General features: G+C 37.9%; 2 protein-coding genes across 2 annotated transcripts in view; both read right to left on the reverse strand.

Annotated features, from left to right (window-relative positions):
• The window catches only part of LOC578919 (galactosylceramide sulfotransferase), a 51,415-nt gene extending 48,444 nt beyond the window's left edge, over positions 1-2,971 (reverse strand). The window contains exon 1 of the mRNA XM_030991576.1: positions 2,917-2,971. The gene's annotated coding sequence lies outside the window, so the exon portion shown is untranslated. The remainder of the gene's footprint in view (positions 1-2,916) is intronic.
• Positions 2,972-10,412: 7,441 nt separating this feature from the next.
• Positions 10,413-15,449, reverse strand: LOC755890 (BET1 homolog). The gene is made up of 5 exons (XM_030991579.1): positions 15,320-15,449; positions 13,916-14,121; positions 12,637-12,746; positions 11,675-11,731; positions 10,413-11,092 (listed from the first exon to the last, which is right to left on the reverse strand). Exons 2-5 carry the CDS (start codon positions 13,938-13,940, stop codon positions 10,937-10,939), a joined length of 348 nt encoding a protein of 115 aa, XP_030847439.1. The 5' UTR covers positions 13,941-14,121; positions 15,320-15,449; the 3' UTR covers positions 10,413-10,936.
• Between the last annotated feature and the right edge of the window lie 1,487 nt (positions 15,450-16,936).

Raw genomic sequence — 16,936 nt, forward strand, 5'->3', positions numbered from 1 at the left:
TTGACACTGAAGATGGCAGAGGATGTTCCAGATGCCAGGAACGCCCCAAGGGTAGTAGAACAGCGACTGGAGTATGCTGAATGGTTCCTCGAACACGGCGTTGTGGGAAACTGTGTATTTATCGATGAAACAGGGTACAACGTCTGGACCAGGCGTACTCGTGGGAGGGCTCCACGGGGTGTGCCGGCTAGGAGGGTGGTGCACGGCCAGCGAGGTCGCAATTGCAACGTGACAGCTGTGTCCGCTGCCATCGGTCTTGTCCACCACAGAATCGCATTCGAAACCGTTACCAGGGAGAGGTTCGAGGACTTCCTTGCTGAAACCGTCGCGGAATGCAACCAGATGTTCCCGGCCGATGAACCCATCTACCTCATCTATGACAACGCCAGACCTCATGTCCGCGCCCAGCTGCCCGACGGAGCCAATCCCATCATCCAGACGAAGCGACTCCCTCCCTATTCCCCATTCCTCAACATGACAGAAATGGCTCACTCCGCCTTTAAGGCCGCCGTGAAGAGGACCTTGGCACAGCCAGCGTGGCAGCTTCGTGTTGGGGACAGGCAGGCAGCTCAAGACGCAGGAATCAACCTACAGCAATGGCGTTGTGACATCCTCAGAGATGCTGCTCTCCAGAACATTGACGCCATTACACCCGGAAAGTGTACACAATGGTACAATCACTCTCAGACATACTTGCCAAGGTGCCTGGCGAGTCAACACATTGACGGGTGAAGAGACTGAGAGACTGTACATCAATTATTATGAATAATTATGTAAAGAAAGAATGTCCCAATGTATCCAACTCCAAACGTGACATAAAGCACAATCTATTACAAAAATATACATACTACACTTACATGTACAAAAATGATGAGTTATAGCGATTTTGTATTTGGAAATTAAGTTAAAAACTGGTAGTGAAGCTTAAAAAGAAAATGAATATATAAAATATGATTAAAATAAACATTATGAAACTTGAAAAATGAAAATGAAATTATATGATTAAAAACAGTTTAAAAAAACGTAAATATGACGTGAAAGAAAGACAGAACTTGTTTATGTTAATTTAATTCGAACGTTCAAACTGCGAAAGTGTGTGCCCATAAATGAAATTGAAATTGGTATTGAGGACGAAACTGAACGTCTATCCAGCAGGCACGAAATTGAATGACAACTAAATTGAACGGACTTCTCTCTAAACTGAATGAAATAAAATTTAAAAGGAATGAGATAAAACGAAATTGAATACTCAAAGAATGAAAATGAACCATGAGAGCAGAGAGTTGACGAAAATCGTTCGAACTTGAACGTCTATTCATGAATTCGAGTGCAACTCTGATGAAATTGGGCGGGAAAACCTATATTATTGTTAAAATATAGATACCAAAGGGCATAGTCTGAAGTGGATTGTATTATCATTGTAATATCCTTGACAAGGGCCTTGACCTTATCAGTTATTATCATGTGGACGTATTTGGAACAATTAATGACACGTACTCCAGATTTAACTGCAAACTTTCTGCTATAAAGAAGAAATCCTTTTTTTGTTTATTATGAAAATAAACCCATAAAAACATGAGATGTGTAAGGGTTCATGTAACGGTTACTGTTAAAATGTTGTGGCAGTAAAATGAAGTTGAATGCGCTTACTTTGACGGGCGAAATCGGTATGCAATTATCAAAATAATGGTGAATGATACAGACAGGCGCGTACGCAGGGAGGGGGGGGGGGGAGGGTCGGGGTTGAACCCCCCCCTTGGTATTTTTAATGTGTGTATTTTGGATGAAACCACCCCCCCCCCCCCTTGATTTTTTTTTTGGATTTTTTAAATTTTTTGTTTAATTTTAACAACAAAAAAACAAAAAAAATTATACCAATGGCTGAACTAAAAAAGTTGACCTTACCCCCCCCCCCCCCCCTAACGGAGCGAAATTTCAATTTTTTTCACAAAAAAGTGTCCTCTTATCCCCCCCCCCCCCGCGCTTATTCAGCGCTGGCTGAGTCGTTGCGAAATTTTCGGCCCGATTTAAAAATGTGAACCCCCCCCCCCCCCTTCAAAAAATCCTGCGTACGCGCCTGGATACAGAACCTTAAAGTAATTAAAGATTCAAATGTTGATGTTTTTTGTCATTGCTATTGCAGTTTTTCCCACCCCTCCCTCCAAAACACACCCGACAAAATGAATTTACATGCAGATTACGTGCTTGTATTGTAGATCAAATAAATATAAAGCTATGTCACCCAGATATACCAAAGGGTTAGTTTATAATAAAAGTAGACCGATCAAACTTAATTTTTTGTTTGAGCAAGTGAGCGATCGCAATTATCGTGGTTCATTTCAACCTCCAAGTTTAAAATCTACACCGAAAAAAAGTTCCCCCAAATTAAGGTTTTGGAGAATCTTTTCCCGCCGCAACTCCTTTCATCCAGCAACGTTGGTTCTCTCATTTTTTGTCTAGGTCTGATTTACCATTACACATGCACTAGTATATAGGCTTGACTCCGACACAGATCTACTAGACTTATATAATTCCCAATATTAAAGAACAACAATTGTGTTCAAGCCAGCAAAGCCCATGGAGATCAATGGGGTAATACCGTGTGAGTCAAAAAAAAGTTTACAGCTAGAAAATTATTTCAAAAATCATCTATGAACAGTAAATTGTTTTGCATCTTTTGTAAGAGTGCTGATATTTTTAATAATTAGCAATTTTCTAGGTGTAAACTTTTGTTTGACTCAAACTGTAGTGTGTGTCCGAACCACTGTCTATATATAAAGAATTTCCGGACAACAACAGTGAATTAAGCTGTCCTGTTCGCTGTGAGATCCATCAAAAATATTAGACCCATGCACTGACCCAACGTGCCGTGAGTATTGCCCATTTAGATATATAAATTAAATTTTGTCAACAAACCTTTAACTTGAAAAAATCCTTGCAAAACTCGCATGACAAATTCTTCGATGCACTCTGCTTATGCTTGAAGAGATCTCTCCCGTGTCGGCCATTGATAGAATGTATATACATGTAGGGCATACTGATATATGTATATAATGAAGACACGATCAATCTATATTGATCGATATTTAAAATAGAAAACGAAATGCAACTCTGTGGTCATTTAGTGCAACCAACATCGACAATGCGGGTACAAAGCAAAGAATGGTCCGCGAAGTGACCGCCATCCTCGAGTATTTCTCGAGAATTTTAGAAATCATATATATATATATATATATATATATATATATATATATAAAGCCTTCTTTCTAGGGGAGGGGAATGCAGTGACCCCTTGCTCCTCCCCCCGTTTCATTAGATTTTGGTATCACACGTATTTAGCCCACTATAACCAAGATAAAACAAGCGGCTATCTTACCTTTGAAAGAAATCCGAGGGCTATGACTAGCCCCACCCCATGACCCCACCCCACGGCTCATATTGAAATTAAAGATAAAAGATATCAGGAAGAAAGATATTCCGTTTAAGCGTTAACCGTTTTGTAACAATGCCTCATTCGTTCTCTTGTTTTTTTCTTTAAAGAAAATTCATCTTCACTTTGTGTCAGAGGACACTTTTTTTTTTTGGTCTCGAAATTTGAAAATTTGACATTTTGCTCTGTTGGGGGGGGGGGGGGGTTAAGGTTACCTATTTTAGGTCAGCCATGGGAATAATTTTTTTTTTAAATTTTTTTATTATTAAAAAAAAAGAAGAAAAAAAAGAAGAGAATAAAAAAAACCAAAGGGGGGGGGGGGGGGGGGGGGTTGGTTTTTTTAGGGGGTTTATACACACAAAAATACCAAAGGGGGGGTTTAACCCCCCCAACCCCCCCCCCCCCCCCCCCCTGTGTACGCGCCTGTGTGTAGCGGCACTCCAAATTATTTTTTGACAAAACAAAACAAAAATCAAGGGTTTAGTATATAAATATAGTTCACTAAAATGTTTGTATGGTTTTTTTTTTTTTTTTTTTTGGGGGGGGGGGACCCCTAGTCTCTGGAAATAGAAAGTGAAAACAAAAGAAAGGGACTGTGTACGTAGTCGGAGGTCGTAGCTTAATTCTTCTTGCAACACGATCAAACTTTTTTTCTTCAAAAAAGCAACTCAAGGGCAATTTCAAAACCCTATAATATATCCTGTACAGGGGCGTACACAGGGGGGGGGGGGGGGTGTTTTTGGGGTTAAACCCCCATATATAAAAAAATAAAAATAAAAATTATGCCCACGGCTAACCTAAAAAAGGTGGCCTTACCCCCCCCCCCCCCCTCCCCCCAACGAAGAAAAATGTCAAATTTTCAAATTTCGAGACAAAAAAACAAAAAATGTGTCCGCTTATTCCCCCCCCCCCCCTCCACTGAGCGACTTTTCGGCCGACGCGATTTTCAAATTTTCGGGAGCAAAATATTTTGGGCCCGATTTTAACCCCCCCCCCCCCTTGAAAAAATCCTGCGTACGCCCCTGATTCTGTACATACCTCAATGTCATGTTTAGAAATGTTAATAGATGACGCACAAGCCTAATGACATTGCCGTATATTAGTTGATTTTTCGAAAAAAAGTTGCGATCGTTTTCATCAGTTAAAAAAAAAAAAATCTTCTCGTTTCCTTTCCCTTTTTCCTTCTCCCTTCTTTTTCTGTTCCCTTTCCGCCGATTGATTGGTTGGGGCCGTGGGGGCACGTCTGTATCTATGAAACTGTAATCTGTTATGTAATACTCATTTACTTCAATCTAATTGAGTGTTGTTGATTATGCAACACTTCGTAGGCCCATTCATGATTATTTTTCTTTTTACAATAGACCCGTATAACAATATGGGAAAGTCGATAGATTTAGCTCCCTGGTACATTGTATAACGCTCGTTAGGCAAAGCGCCTTATCTCCGAATAGACTGCGTGTCTCTCAAAACAGAAGAAGGGGGTGGGGCAGAGGAAGAAACCATACACGAAAGAGAGAGAGAGAGAGAGAGAGAGAGAGAGAGAGAGAGAGGGAGAGAGAGGGGGGGGGGGGGTGATGAGTGGTGGCATTTAACATGGGTGGTGTATACTTTTTGCCAGGATATCATTTAAAAATATGACTTTTCCAGAATAAATTTATGACAAGCCTTGGATTTCTAGGAGGTTCTCCTGTTTGTTTACTTGTTAACAATTTGTTTGCAATTTGATGAATTAACAAAAAGTTTGCATAATTTCAAATGATTACTTTCTGTTTTCGACCATCGGATAGATCTGTCTGGTTGCAATAAGGTAGGTGGTGGTCGTGATCGCTGGGCTATTATAATGAAAACGAATCAAGAAATATTTGATTTTTGTAGGAAATATTATTATTGTCAACAACATGAAGCAAATAGTAAGCTAATAATAACTTCAGATGTCTCTGTGATTATGATTGAAATTCGAGTCATTTCAAGTAACAATATAAGAGTGTTGCCATGGATGAAAACGGTATATCAAAACCACGCCCCCTCCAAAAAATAAAAATTAATGGACCTAACCAATATAAATACGCTTCCACTGCAGGGAATTTCGGAGGCCAGGCACCAGTTTCACATTTATTACAAAATATTACCGGCAACACTTCAGTGTAAATTATAAACTTTATGGGCATTGTATTGGGAATAGTGCATCAAACATTTTTTTCTTCAAATTTAGTGCTCCGCCCTTCCTATAATTTGTGTGCCAGAGTTGGTCAAAGAAAAAAAAAAGATCCTAACAAAAACTCAATATATTAGGATAATGCCGGGGGGGGGGGGGGAGGAGGGGTAGTGAGCATTTAATTTTTTCCTCTTTCGCCCCCCTGGATTTTAAAATCGCGTCGGCCGATATTTCGTTCAACACCGCCCCCCCTCCCTTGAGCAACAAAGAAAAGGTAAATTTCTGGCCACAATTTTTTTTGGGGGGGTCCCGTCTCGCCCCCCACACTCTGTGTTATTTAGGGTACGCATATGCGTGTTCCCAGCACCCCCCCCCCCCCCCCCTTTTCAACATAAGTCCGGTGTGTGAAGTCAATACGGGGAGACCTTTTTGTTTTGTTATACGAGCCTTTTCTCAGCACCCCCCCTCCCTTTTCAGCACATGTCCGGTGTATAAAGTCAATACTGATAGACTTTTTTCTTTTGTTACGAGTCGGAGATTTTGGGAACACGCATGCGGTCCCCCGTTCCCGGAGTGGGAGAGCCGGGGGGGGGGGGCCCGGCCCCCCCACTCAGTGTTATTTAGGGTACGCATATGCTCGTACCCTCTTTTTGAAAGCACCCCCTATCTGAGGACTGCCAACATTTCCGAACCCCCCTTTCGCGGGCTTTTCGCGGGCTTTTTTTGCATTGGAGACCCCCCTAAATCAGAAAAAATGCTCAATGTACCCCCCTAAATTCGGAATAATTTCTCAGGAGTCCAAAGAGATGAGAGAAAAAAGAAAAAACACCCCCTTTTTAAAGAAATCTCCGGGTGAAAAGTCAAATACACCCCTTTTCTTACAATTCTCGGGCCGGACTTTGTCGCACGAAAAGTACCCTTTTACCGGACATTTTGGCAACACGCATGCGGTCATTCCGACCTCTGAGTGGGGGGGGGGGGGGGGGGCGGGGGGGGGACGAACAACAACAATCTCGGTGACCCCAAAAGCTTGTTAGAGGATCAACCAACATAACAACACTACAGGATGCATGATCAATACCATCCATACAACATCAGAACAACGAGAGTGAGGAATTAAAAAGCTTATTCTGTTTTGTTTTTTTCTCGAGAAACATCAAGTTTGTCAACCTACAATTTACCAAAAACAAACAAAAAAAAACTGGAAAAAAAATAAGTAAACAAAATATTATGACCCCAATTTGCCAAATAACCACATAGGCCTCCCCCAAAAATAAAACAAAATTAGCTTTGTAAAGTTTGTTGAATGCAGAACCTGGTTTTGGACAGAGCCATCTATATACAGAGTTTGGCCAACTTGGTTTCACTGGGTCACAGCATGCCGTATATCCCTTTTTAGTGCTTGCCCAACAAAGCAGTTGTCGCCATATTGTGTCCAACATTGAACCGGGTTGGCCAAACTCTGTTCATAGATTTTTTAAATTTTTTTAAATGATATTTTATTTCCTTCCTCATAATTTCACAGAACAAGAAATTCGCATAACAAGAAATTATCAAAATAAGCAATATAAAACATAGATGGCTCTGGTTTTGGAATAAACATAGCGCCCTCAAATATCTATGGTTTTTCTTTGAAGGCGTCACTGTGTGACATCCTCTAACAGTAGATTCTCGCTAACATTTTTGAATTTTCCCAACCGTTTTTCCATGAAAATATGACATAAGACGGGCTTTAAAAAAAAGCTTTCAACACTTGGATGTCTGGACTGGTATATAGAGCCAATTCAATGCTTTGAGACGACTTACATTCACCTAAACTGTAATTAAATTGTATTAATATAGTTGGGAGAAGTAAGGAATCGATCAGATAATTTTCCCCCTATTGTTATCATTAATAATGGTCTGTTTTTTACTCAAATTTTCAGATTATCTTTAATTACACATTTAGCAGTGAAGTCACTACCTTAGCCATTTTGTCTTATCTAAACAATGTTACCAAGTTCCTTTAAGTTCAGAGAAGATATAACCTTTATCTATCATGAATAAATCATATTCTCACAATCACTTCACGAAGTTTTGAACAACCTTGTAAATTGATTATATCAATGAAAAACATGGAGTCAACTGTAACATTACAAATAATACATTTATTCAAAAATAGTGAAATATATCTCTTTCAGAGTAAATTAGTTAATAACTCTCTTATCACAAAACTCGCTAAATTTACAAGTCAAGGTACATCACTCATCTTCAGTTCCATCTTGAAGAAAACTGAGGAGAAAAAAAACCCTGCAATTTGAAAAATGTAAATTTGCCCTGTTGAGCTATGTCTGTAGAATGCTCATAGATAAGAAATACAGTCAAGCCTGTCTCAGTGGCCACCTCTCTATAAAGGCCTCCTTTCTATAGTGGTCATGTATTTTGTCTCACTCAAGAAAGAAATGTGTTGTGGAACCCGTCTAGAAAGGCCACTTCTGTTTCCCTTGGGTGGCCTTTATAGACAGGTTTGACGGTATATTATGTAATGACATTTCAAATCACTGAAGTCAGGGAAACCCTCAAATCAGGAAAAAATGGCAGAAGTGACTGGCAGAATCATACTGAAACCAGTTACGGTGATCCAACATTTCCTACTGCAACATATTTTGTTCTGTTCTTTATTTTGTCAAAGATATAGGGTTGGGGTTTTAGGTAAGGTTTAAGGTTAGGATTTAGTACAAGTATTTTGTTTTGTCCTGGGTTGAGTTGGAAGAATGCAGTCATTGTAAGAATTTGACCACAGAGCAATTGTTCCTGGAGTATGCATTGTACAGTTGCATGACTGCCAATCTACCTGTAGGCTACAAGACATGAGACCAACAGCCCAGAGACTGACAGCCCAAAAGACCGATGGCCCACAAGACCAAAAGCCTTCTGATAACATTTTTGAAGGTACACCAGACTGACATTATTGGTCTCATGGGCCGTCGGTCTTCTGAGATGTCCCGTGAGCTGTATACAATTTGGCCATATTACATTATTCAAATTTCTTTCAAAATAAAGCTGTATTCAGTTCATACATTTCGCCCAGTGGTTCCACAAGTACATTTTACCAAACCTTACACTTATCTTGCAGGGGTGCATCCAATATGGCATTTCTATAATTTTATTATGTAGTGCAAAAAAGGAACATCCAACATGTAATAGGGTCCCTTGTAAGGGTAAAGGCAACAGGAAAACAAATAAGCATACCATTATATTCCCATGCTAATTATTATTGAAATTTGAGGAATTTCATCATTTCTAGCCTGCCATCTAGGTACACAGACATTTTTTCTTCTTCAGAGATCTGTGGTCACTGTGCTACCAGAAAGAAACAAGTACATAAATGTTTTTTTAAAAATTTCATAAGCACTTCAGAATATTTTGAATAGATAGATGGCGCAATATAAGTATGGTATGTTATTTTATTATCATTATTACTATACATGTAGTACGATAGAATTATCCAAAGATAATTTTTAGTTCTCACATTCTGAATAATAATATTAAGCACTATTTCTTCCACAAATATAATATAATGTTAACATTTGGCTAGTTACAATCTTAAACCCGCAAAAGGTATATGTACACACACCACCTTCAAACTACATATGTATCATCATATCAAGGATAATATATAAAAAGGATAAATGAGGATGAAATTCACCTTGAGTACTGATTATCTAAATCAGTTTTTGAAGGACTGAATGCTGTGACATTATTCTTTCAGTATCTACACATTCAAGAAGAACCACAGGATGAAACATCCACCTTTGTATCATTCCTACCAAGGCATCGTTTCACAAAACATTTAGGAGTACCAATTCATCAACATCCCATCGAACAAACGATAATTTCAATACACACGTTAATACGTTAATATAACATGGAATGATAGATATCCACTGTTATTTTGTGAAACTTGGCCGCGTATCTTTGTTTTCCTTACAGAATGCGTTTGAAGTCTGAAAATCAGAAGTTAGCTAAAGTTGCAATTATGTAGACAAGCACAGGAAAACGATCCACATGTGGGAACTGCTGTCAATTAACCCCAAACGATAATAACAATACAAAAATTTCTTATATATATATATATATATATATATATATATATATATAACAAGTCTACAATTAAACAATTCTTAGGTAATTCTAAAAATAAATGTATGCGAGACAGCCACTTTTTTCATAGTATTGAGATGAATAAAAAGCAAGAAAATCACAGGTGTCAAAGTCGCTTGAAAAAAAATACTGACTAAATAGTGAAGATATAATTGTCCAATTTCGTTGTTTAGTGATCACATTCTAATCTAGTAAATTTAACGAGATCCAATGGATCATCTGTTCTGTTTATAAACAACTCAAAATCTAAATAATCTCAACTTACTTTAGGTAATCAACTAAAATCAACTGACATTTGTATGCAAGGCATTAGTGATAGTACATATAAGCAGCATGTTCACCTTCAAGGGTCCAGGCTAACTTGGCATTAGGGGCATCTCTAAGGGCATCTCTGACTCATCGGAAACTCTATGTTGACTTAGCCATGCCCAGAGAGCTGAATCGATGACAAATACTTGAGGAAATTTTTCGCACTGATACATCATTTAAAACGACGAATTTTCAACATTGTTTTATAGGAATGTGTGAAACAAAACTAAACTATTTTGGGTACATTGTTAGGAGATCTGAAGGTGTTGAGAAGCAAATACTGCAAGGAGCAGTCGAAGGAAAACGTGGTAGAGGTCGTCCACCAATATCTTGGACTGGTATCAAGAAAGTGTCTGGACAAGGAATGAAAGGTGCAACACAAATGGCAGGTGAAAGAGTTGCATGCATGATCTCGTGAAGACCACAACAGCGCTTTACAGCGCCACCTGAAGTTGATGATGATGATGATGAAACAGTTAACCTTCTGCCTACTGAATTCTCTCGTTCTCAAAGGATTAATACAGGTGCCACCTGGTTTCCCGTAAGCAAAGGGTTAATAAAGAGGTAATGCTGATCATTTCAAAACGTGCAATTTCACCGAATATGAAATCTTATGCTAGTTATAGATCCAATGTGAAGGTAGCACTTCTAACTCTTGAAACCTAATCACTGTTTAATGCAGAGTCTGCCCCGGTGCTAAAGCTAGCTTGATCCCCCATGTTCTGACACACATGAATTCAATATTTAGTGATAAGGTTAATGCATCATCAAATCATAAATGTGAGTCATTGTGCACTGTACACATAGATGCTATAAAGCACATGAAAAGGCCTTTCCCTTTTGTGGCTATATAAATAACCCATCTGAATGTTCTTAAATCCCTCTACTGACGTCAAAGGTCATCTCGACTTGAGGATGACATAGATGATAAAGAAGACAAAGGCAGCAAAAAGAAACAGGTAGAGATAGTGGCAATGGAGTCCCCCCTTGGAGAGGCGTGATAGTCGCCCCATGGTGGCACCAAGAAAGCCACCCGAGGCATCAAACTCTTGGTCCTAAAAGAGGGTTGAAGAAAGTGAATTCAACGGATTAATGCACAATCTTTGCTAATTATAATCATGTTGAATTTATAAACGCACACAGTATATTATTTTCTTTTTCAAGCATTACAATAAAAAATAATTTCATGAAAAGGTAGAAAAAAAATGATCACAAGAATTCTGTAAGTGGGAGATCAAAGTTTCATCAGACACATGCGCAGGTAACATTTGCTCCAGGGCTCCGAGTCCTAGCTATATTTTATCAAAGATACATGTATATGGACATGGGATGGGTTGTAATTTTAGTCGCAGGATATGTTGGGGTATTTTGATTGGTACAGAACAAATTCAGGAATTAATTGAGAGTAAGCAAGTGACTCCGGAGCAACGGATGGAGCAGGTGTCTATGTGGTAGGGTCCACTATCAAGCAGAATTGGTATCATTAAATGCGCTCTTCAAGACATTTTTGTCTACACCAGTGGCAATAATTGATAATCCAATTTGAGCTGTTATGTACAAATAAAGGGAATGACTTCTTTCACTATTTTCTTTAAAAACAAATATCACAATGACAAATATGAGAATCAATCACTTACCATATCACTTAAAAGTTTGTTTTGTTCGTTGACTTCATGGCCCATGTCTATACTGAGCTGTAAGGTAAACAAAAGAAGGTGACCATACTGCAGTCATTTACAAAAGTTTAAGACTATCAATACAAAACCGTTTTACTTGAAGAAAAAACAAACTTTTTTTTCCTGCATGGTTCATCAAATTAAATAGTAAGAACTAAGATCAACATAAAAATAAACAAACAATAGCAGTAGACTTTAAAGAGGCAATAACAATAAAATGATGATGATACATTAACAGTAATGGTGCATGCAGAAACATGCAGAAGCCAGAAGTATAAGCCAACTATGAAATCATATCCATCTATTCATAGCTCAAATGGCACGAGATGGTGTTTACATCAACATTTTCCAGGCCTGCCTTGATCTTTTGATGACAATATGAGGGATAGATCACAACAATCCTCTGAAATGATTGAATTACATGGTCATCACAGGAGGGGTGGGGTAGTTTTTATTGGATGACCATGCCTTTCCTGGTCAGAAAATGAATCATCTTCTGTGTACTGCAAATATTACCAAGGACCTTATGGCTCAAATATGATCTCTTTTTGTCCACTGAACTAAGTTCCTAATTGCAATACATGTACAAAGCTTGATTTTGTTTCTTTCTTGCTATATCAGTACTACCTCCATAAAATAGGAACTTAGCCTTCTGAATCCTGTGAACGCATTGGAACCCAAACCATCGATTTAGTCTCTAGTCCCAACAACCACTAGGCTCCCAATGGTTTTGAAGGATTAAAAGAACTTAATGATAACAGATTTTTTTTTCTTCTTCAACAAGCCCTCTCGTATGATTGAACATTACAGAAGTTGGCAGCAGTATGAGCAAACAAGATAATCATTTTCAACAAGTAAGTACTTAGTATTGGAGATATTGTAGACAGATCAATGGAATACTTGCAAACACATCGCAGGCCTACCGTTTTTAAAACGCTGACTTTAGATCGAAGGTTTTCGGTGAGGTGCTGGTTCTCTTCCTCGACTGCATTGTAATCTCCATAGCCCTGACTGGTGGTCGGGTTGGTTCCACCTGAAAAGGTGATATGTAGTCTTATCAGAACAAGATGATTTTACATGATTGAATGACTGGTCCCTTATACACTGAATGCTCCAGAAATTAAATATTACTAAAATAGCTATTACTAAGTTTACCCGGACTGATTTTTTGTTAATGAATTCCCGATCAGACTCTCATCAGACTGCTACTCTGTGCACCGCAATATTAATCTGTTGTTTATTATGAATATTCATGAGATTAATAACAACCTCGAGCCACAATTATGAAAACAGTTAATAATAAAGGCCAACTCCACTGAAAAATCTCTAGATATGACCATTCAATAACTTTCCTGAAACCAGAAAAGAAAAACATTTATCAATGATCATATCAAGAGATTTTCGTTATTTGATGAAATAAATGTATAAATTGGCTGATCAAAGCCATCACCCTTCTGGCTCCATATGGACAAAATGTCAAACATCATATGGGACATGGAGTAGCCATAAAGGATTTACATGTACATGTAGCCACATACTGATGACTGGATTGGGAAGGAGATGCCAGACTCTAAATTGATCAAGAGTTGGATAGTGTGTTATCATCGTTTGTTGAAAAAGAAAATTGTAATGCTATAAAGAGCACCCAATTTAGAAAAGCAGGAGTACATGTACTAAAAAGCTAAACATTTTCCTTAATAACAAAACCAGTGACCAGCCAATACTTACAGGCTCCTGCTATAATTGTAATATCCCGTATTGGATTTTCCTGAAACTTCACAGATCCATTCCTCTTCACGTTTTGATTTTAATAAGTGCCCCATGAGACCAAATTGAGAACTTTTTTGAGGCGTGCACCAAAGAAAATGAAAATCCAGTGATATTACCAGCATTGACATATGGCTCTTTCTGGTATCACTAAATACAATTGTCATAACATATTTTTCATTTTTTGGGTGAAGTACATGGAAAAAGTAGTATGTCATATGTCTAGGACACATTGCACAATATCTGCCTGGAGGGGGCAGGGGAAGTTTATTTTAAATGTACTTGTGCCTCTCTCTCCCTTGGGAAAAATCTGGATAACCACTACTGTATATCAAGACAAAAACAGATGAGAAAACAATGGAGAGGAGAGAAAGAGAAATGCAAGTGGAAACAAATTCAAATCTGGATTACTGGACTTGACCTTGATCGACCTACCTCCTCCTCCTGCTGCCCGTCTCATAGTTGAAAGAGAAGTGCTTGATCAGTTGATGCTGAACTTCAAGATTGACGTCAATGATGGACCACTGACACCCGGCCCTTTCAATTATTGTCTTGTTTTCAGAGGTGTTGGTTGTTGTCCCAATTCTTTGGTTCTAGGAGTAGGCACCTTTGAAAGGTCTAGTCTGAGCTAGCACTAAATCCTGATAGCAGATATTTTCATGAATTGAAAGAAAGAAAGGAGAAGAGTAAGAAGGAAATAAACCATATTGTATTATCTACATATGCTGATTTTGCATTGCCAATTTGATGGTGACTTTATAACAATAACACAAAGCATAAAAAGGCATGCGTTGGTAGTGTCACTGTATTCAGTTAACTCCTTGTACTTGCAAGTTAATAAATTAAACTATGACGGAGTCATTAAAAGCTACATGTATTGCCCGAGGTCAACATCAAATCAGCAACGCGAAACAGCCTTTTTTTATATAACTTTGAAAAGGCGCGCGCCCGCCCACAACCAACCATCGGTATGCACTTGTATTGTGCAGCGGTTTGCCATGAAACCTGTGAAAAAAAGTGTATACTAATATCAATGTTTTTCCGAAAAATACTCCAAAAATAACAAGGAAATTGACACGAAACAGGTAATAAACATAATGACTTTTAACTCATGATCTTCATTTGGACATTTAATGAATATTTACTTCATTTTGGGTATGTTTCAGTAGGGTATCTCCACGCCACAGTTACGGGTCAAATTTTGGATAGGTTTCTGAACAAGCGCCGAGGGTTTGACTGAAATTTATTAATTTTGGTATCGAAAAAAACGTTAAGTCGCAAGCTTGCTCCTTGCACAAATATCCAATAGCATGGCATTGAGTGAATGGAAGACAGCGATAGCCAATAAGAAGGGCCTTTGTTGGCACCAATTTAGTAAAATGAGGATTCGATTTGCCGAGATCGGATGAACGATAAAGACAAACAAGTTCTAGATCTACATGCTGAGTCACCAGTTTCCTTTTTTTTCGGGGGAGGGGTCTAATTCTGCAATTTTGAAATACGCTGCACAAAAAAACTCTTCCAGCGAAAGCTGAAGGTAGCTTAGAAGATTTTTCTTGTAATGTATTTTACGTTCACATAATGTATGTGTTTTTGTTTACATGGCCCTTCACCTGTTCACACTCACAGATGGCAGATACATTGCCATTGCCAATGCAATGGCAATGGCATTACCCTGCCGTGTCCTAGGCCTGCAGGCCAGCGACAGCCTGGTCGCAGCGAGCGAGTAGGCGCTAGGCACTGCCAGAAAACAAAAGCAATCCGTCATCAAAAGGTCATGCCATCTTAGTTTAGAAACTTTACAACAACAACATACAGATGATAAGGTTATTCACTTACAACATTCAGCTCTCTGTCTCAATAATGAAATGAAATTCTTCCAAAAAAGCAAAAACAAGTAGTATCGGCTGTGCACCCTGTTTACAAAAGTACACGTAGCAGAAAAAGATAATAAACTTAGACGACAGTTTTTCGACGAACACGTAGCAAGTTGAACCTAGCCGTCAATATCTTGAACCAATAATTTTCAAAACTAATCTTATTTGATATGATTTCATTTTATTGGTTTTTGTAGTTACTTTTCATGTTGATTGTTGAAAATGAGAGTTAATAAACTACCCTTCAGGAATAAAATTAAAAAGATATTTCTAAAGGGCATTATTTTCATTTGATCACCCATCAAAATCTCATTTCTGCAATACTCATTTTCTTTAAAAAGATTACATATAAATGAAAATATGAAGCAAAGGAAGCTGTGTTCAGTAATAGTCCAGGTTAGTAACCATACAAAGCAATTCAAGTGAATAGCGAAAATTCAAGAAATAAATCAGAGCTTAAAATTAAGGAATATATTAATTATTTGAGGGAAAAGAAGAAAGCCTGAGAAAAGGTCAAGTGAGAGAGAAACATGTTATTATAAAAGAAGACTAAAATATAGGTGGTATCAGTGATTTGCAAGCATTTTTGTTTACTGAAGAGAAACATACATAGTTTAAAATTTAATGCTTGGAAAATTATGCCAAACGTGAAACTTAGGACAATTTTCTCTACATAACACTTTAAAAAATAAGTACATAATAATACCAAAAAAATAAAAGTAGTACTACCAGGAAGATACTACCCTCAGCTTGAAATAAAAAGGGCCAGCTGCATTGATGCAGCTTGACAAGATTAAACATTACCAGTACTTTGATTTAGTGGACCATTTGCTTCAGCATGACCTAAAAAGACTAAATCAGGGGTAGACTATTACCATGGTGAGTTTAATTGAGTATACTTTTCCCCACAGGATGCTTGATATTTTTGACGGTTGGTCGATTTCTGACTGAGGGCTGGTTGATCAAAAAGTAATATTAAACTAACAACAATACAGGAAATATCCTTAGGCAAAGTGCTATCTTCTTTCACTTATTTGTCTCGTACTTATTCAAAGTATTTTTTGGCTTTCTTCTTTTCTTTCATTTTAATCATTCAATCATGATCATTGTTGTCATAAACCCTTCCAATTATCAGTCTGTACAATAACCCATAACATGTAAGCAACGTACCTTTCCATTCTTTATTTGTGATGTAATCATGATGTAGCCGGGACATACAGGCCAAACTCTGTGCAGGGGCATCTCAAGTCTATATGCTTTCAAATCTTTCCCATTTTATGTTTTACATTAAAAGTAACAAAATAAACATAGTTCATTCTCTTTCATCCTTCTTTATAGTGCAAAACACTAGTTTCCACAAATGTTAATATCAAAGAGATGATATTAGATTGGCGAGTACCGTGAAAAATGAGACCTCTATATGACCAATAACACAAACACTGGGCCAGTGTTCAAGGTTTTCTAGAAGTGTTGCACTGAAGAGTAATATTGAATTACTTAAGTGTTTGAAACTTTATAGCATTTAAAGTCATTGACTTTTTTTTTACAAATTTGAATATCAGAGATATGATATTGACAA

The sequence above is a fragment of the Strongylocentrotus purpuratus genome, unplaced genomic scaffold, assembly GCF_000002235.5.
Source record: "Strongylocentrotus purpuratus isolate Spur 01 unplaced genomic scaffold, Spur_5.0 spur5_scaffold_2, whole genome shotgun sequence".
Lineage (NCBI taxonomy): Eukaryota > Metazoa > Echinodermata > Echinoidea > Camarodonta > Strongylocentrotidae > Strongylocentrotus > Strongylocentrotus purpuratus.

Excerpts from the sequence above, each read along its gene's own strand:
- LOC755890 (XM_030991579.1), bottom strand. The coding sequence starts at position 13,940 with ATGAGACGGGCAGCAGGAGGAGGAG. Across the intron at positions 12,747-13,915 it reads ACGGGCAGCAGGAGGAGGAG|GTGGAACCAACCCGACCACC; the intron begins GTAGGTCGATCA and ends TCACCTTTTCAG. Across the intron at positions 11,732-12,636 it reads AAGTCAGCGTTTTAAAAACG|CTCAGTATAGACATGGGCCA; the intron begins GTAGGCCTGCGA and ends TTTACCTTACAG.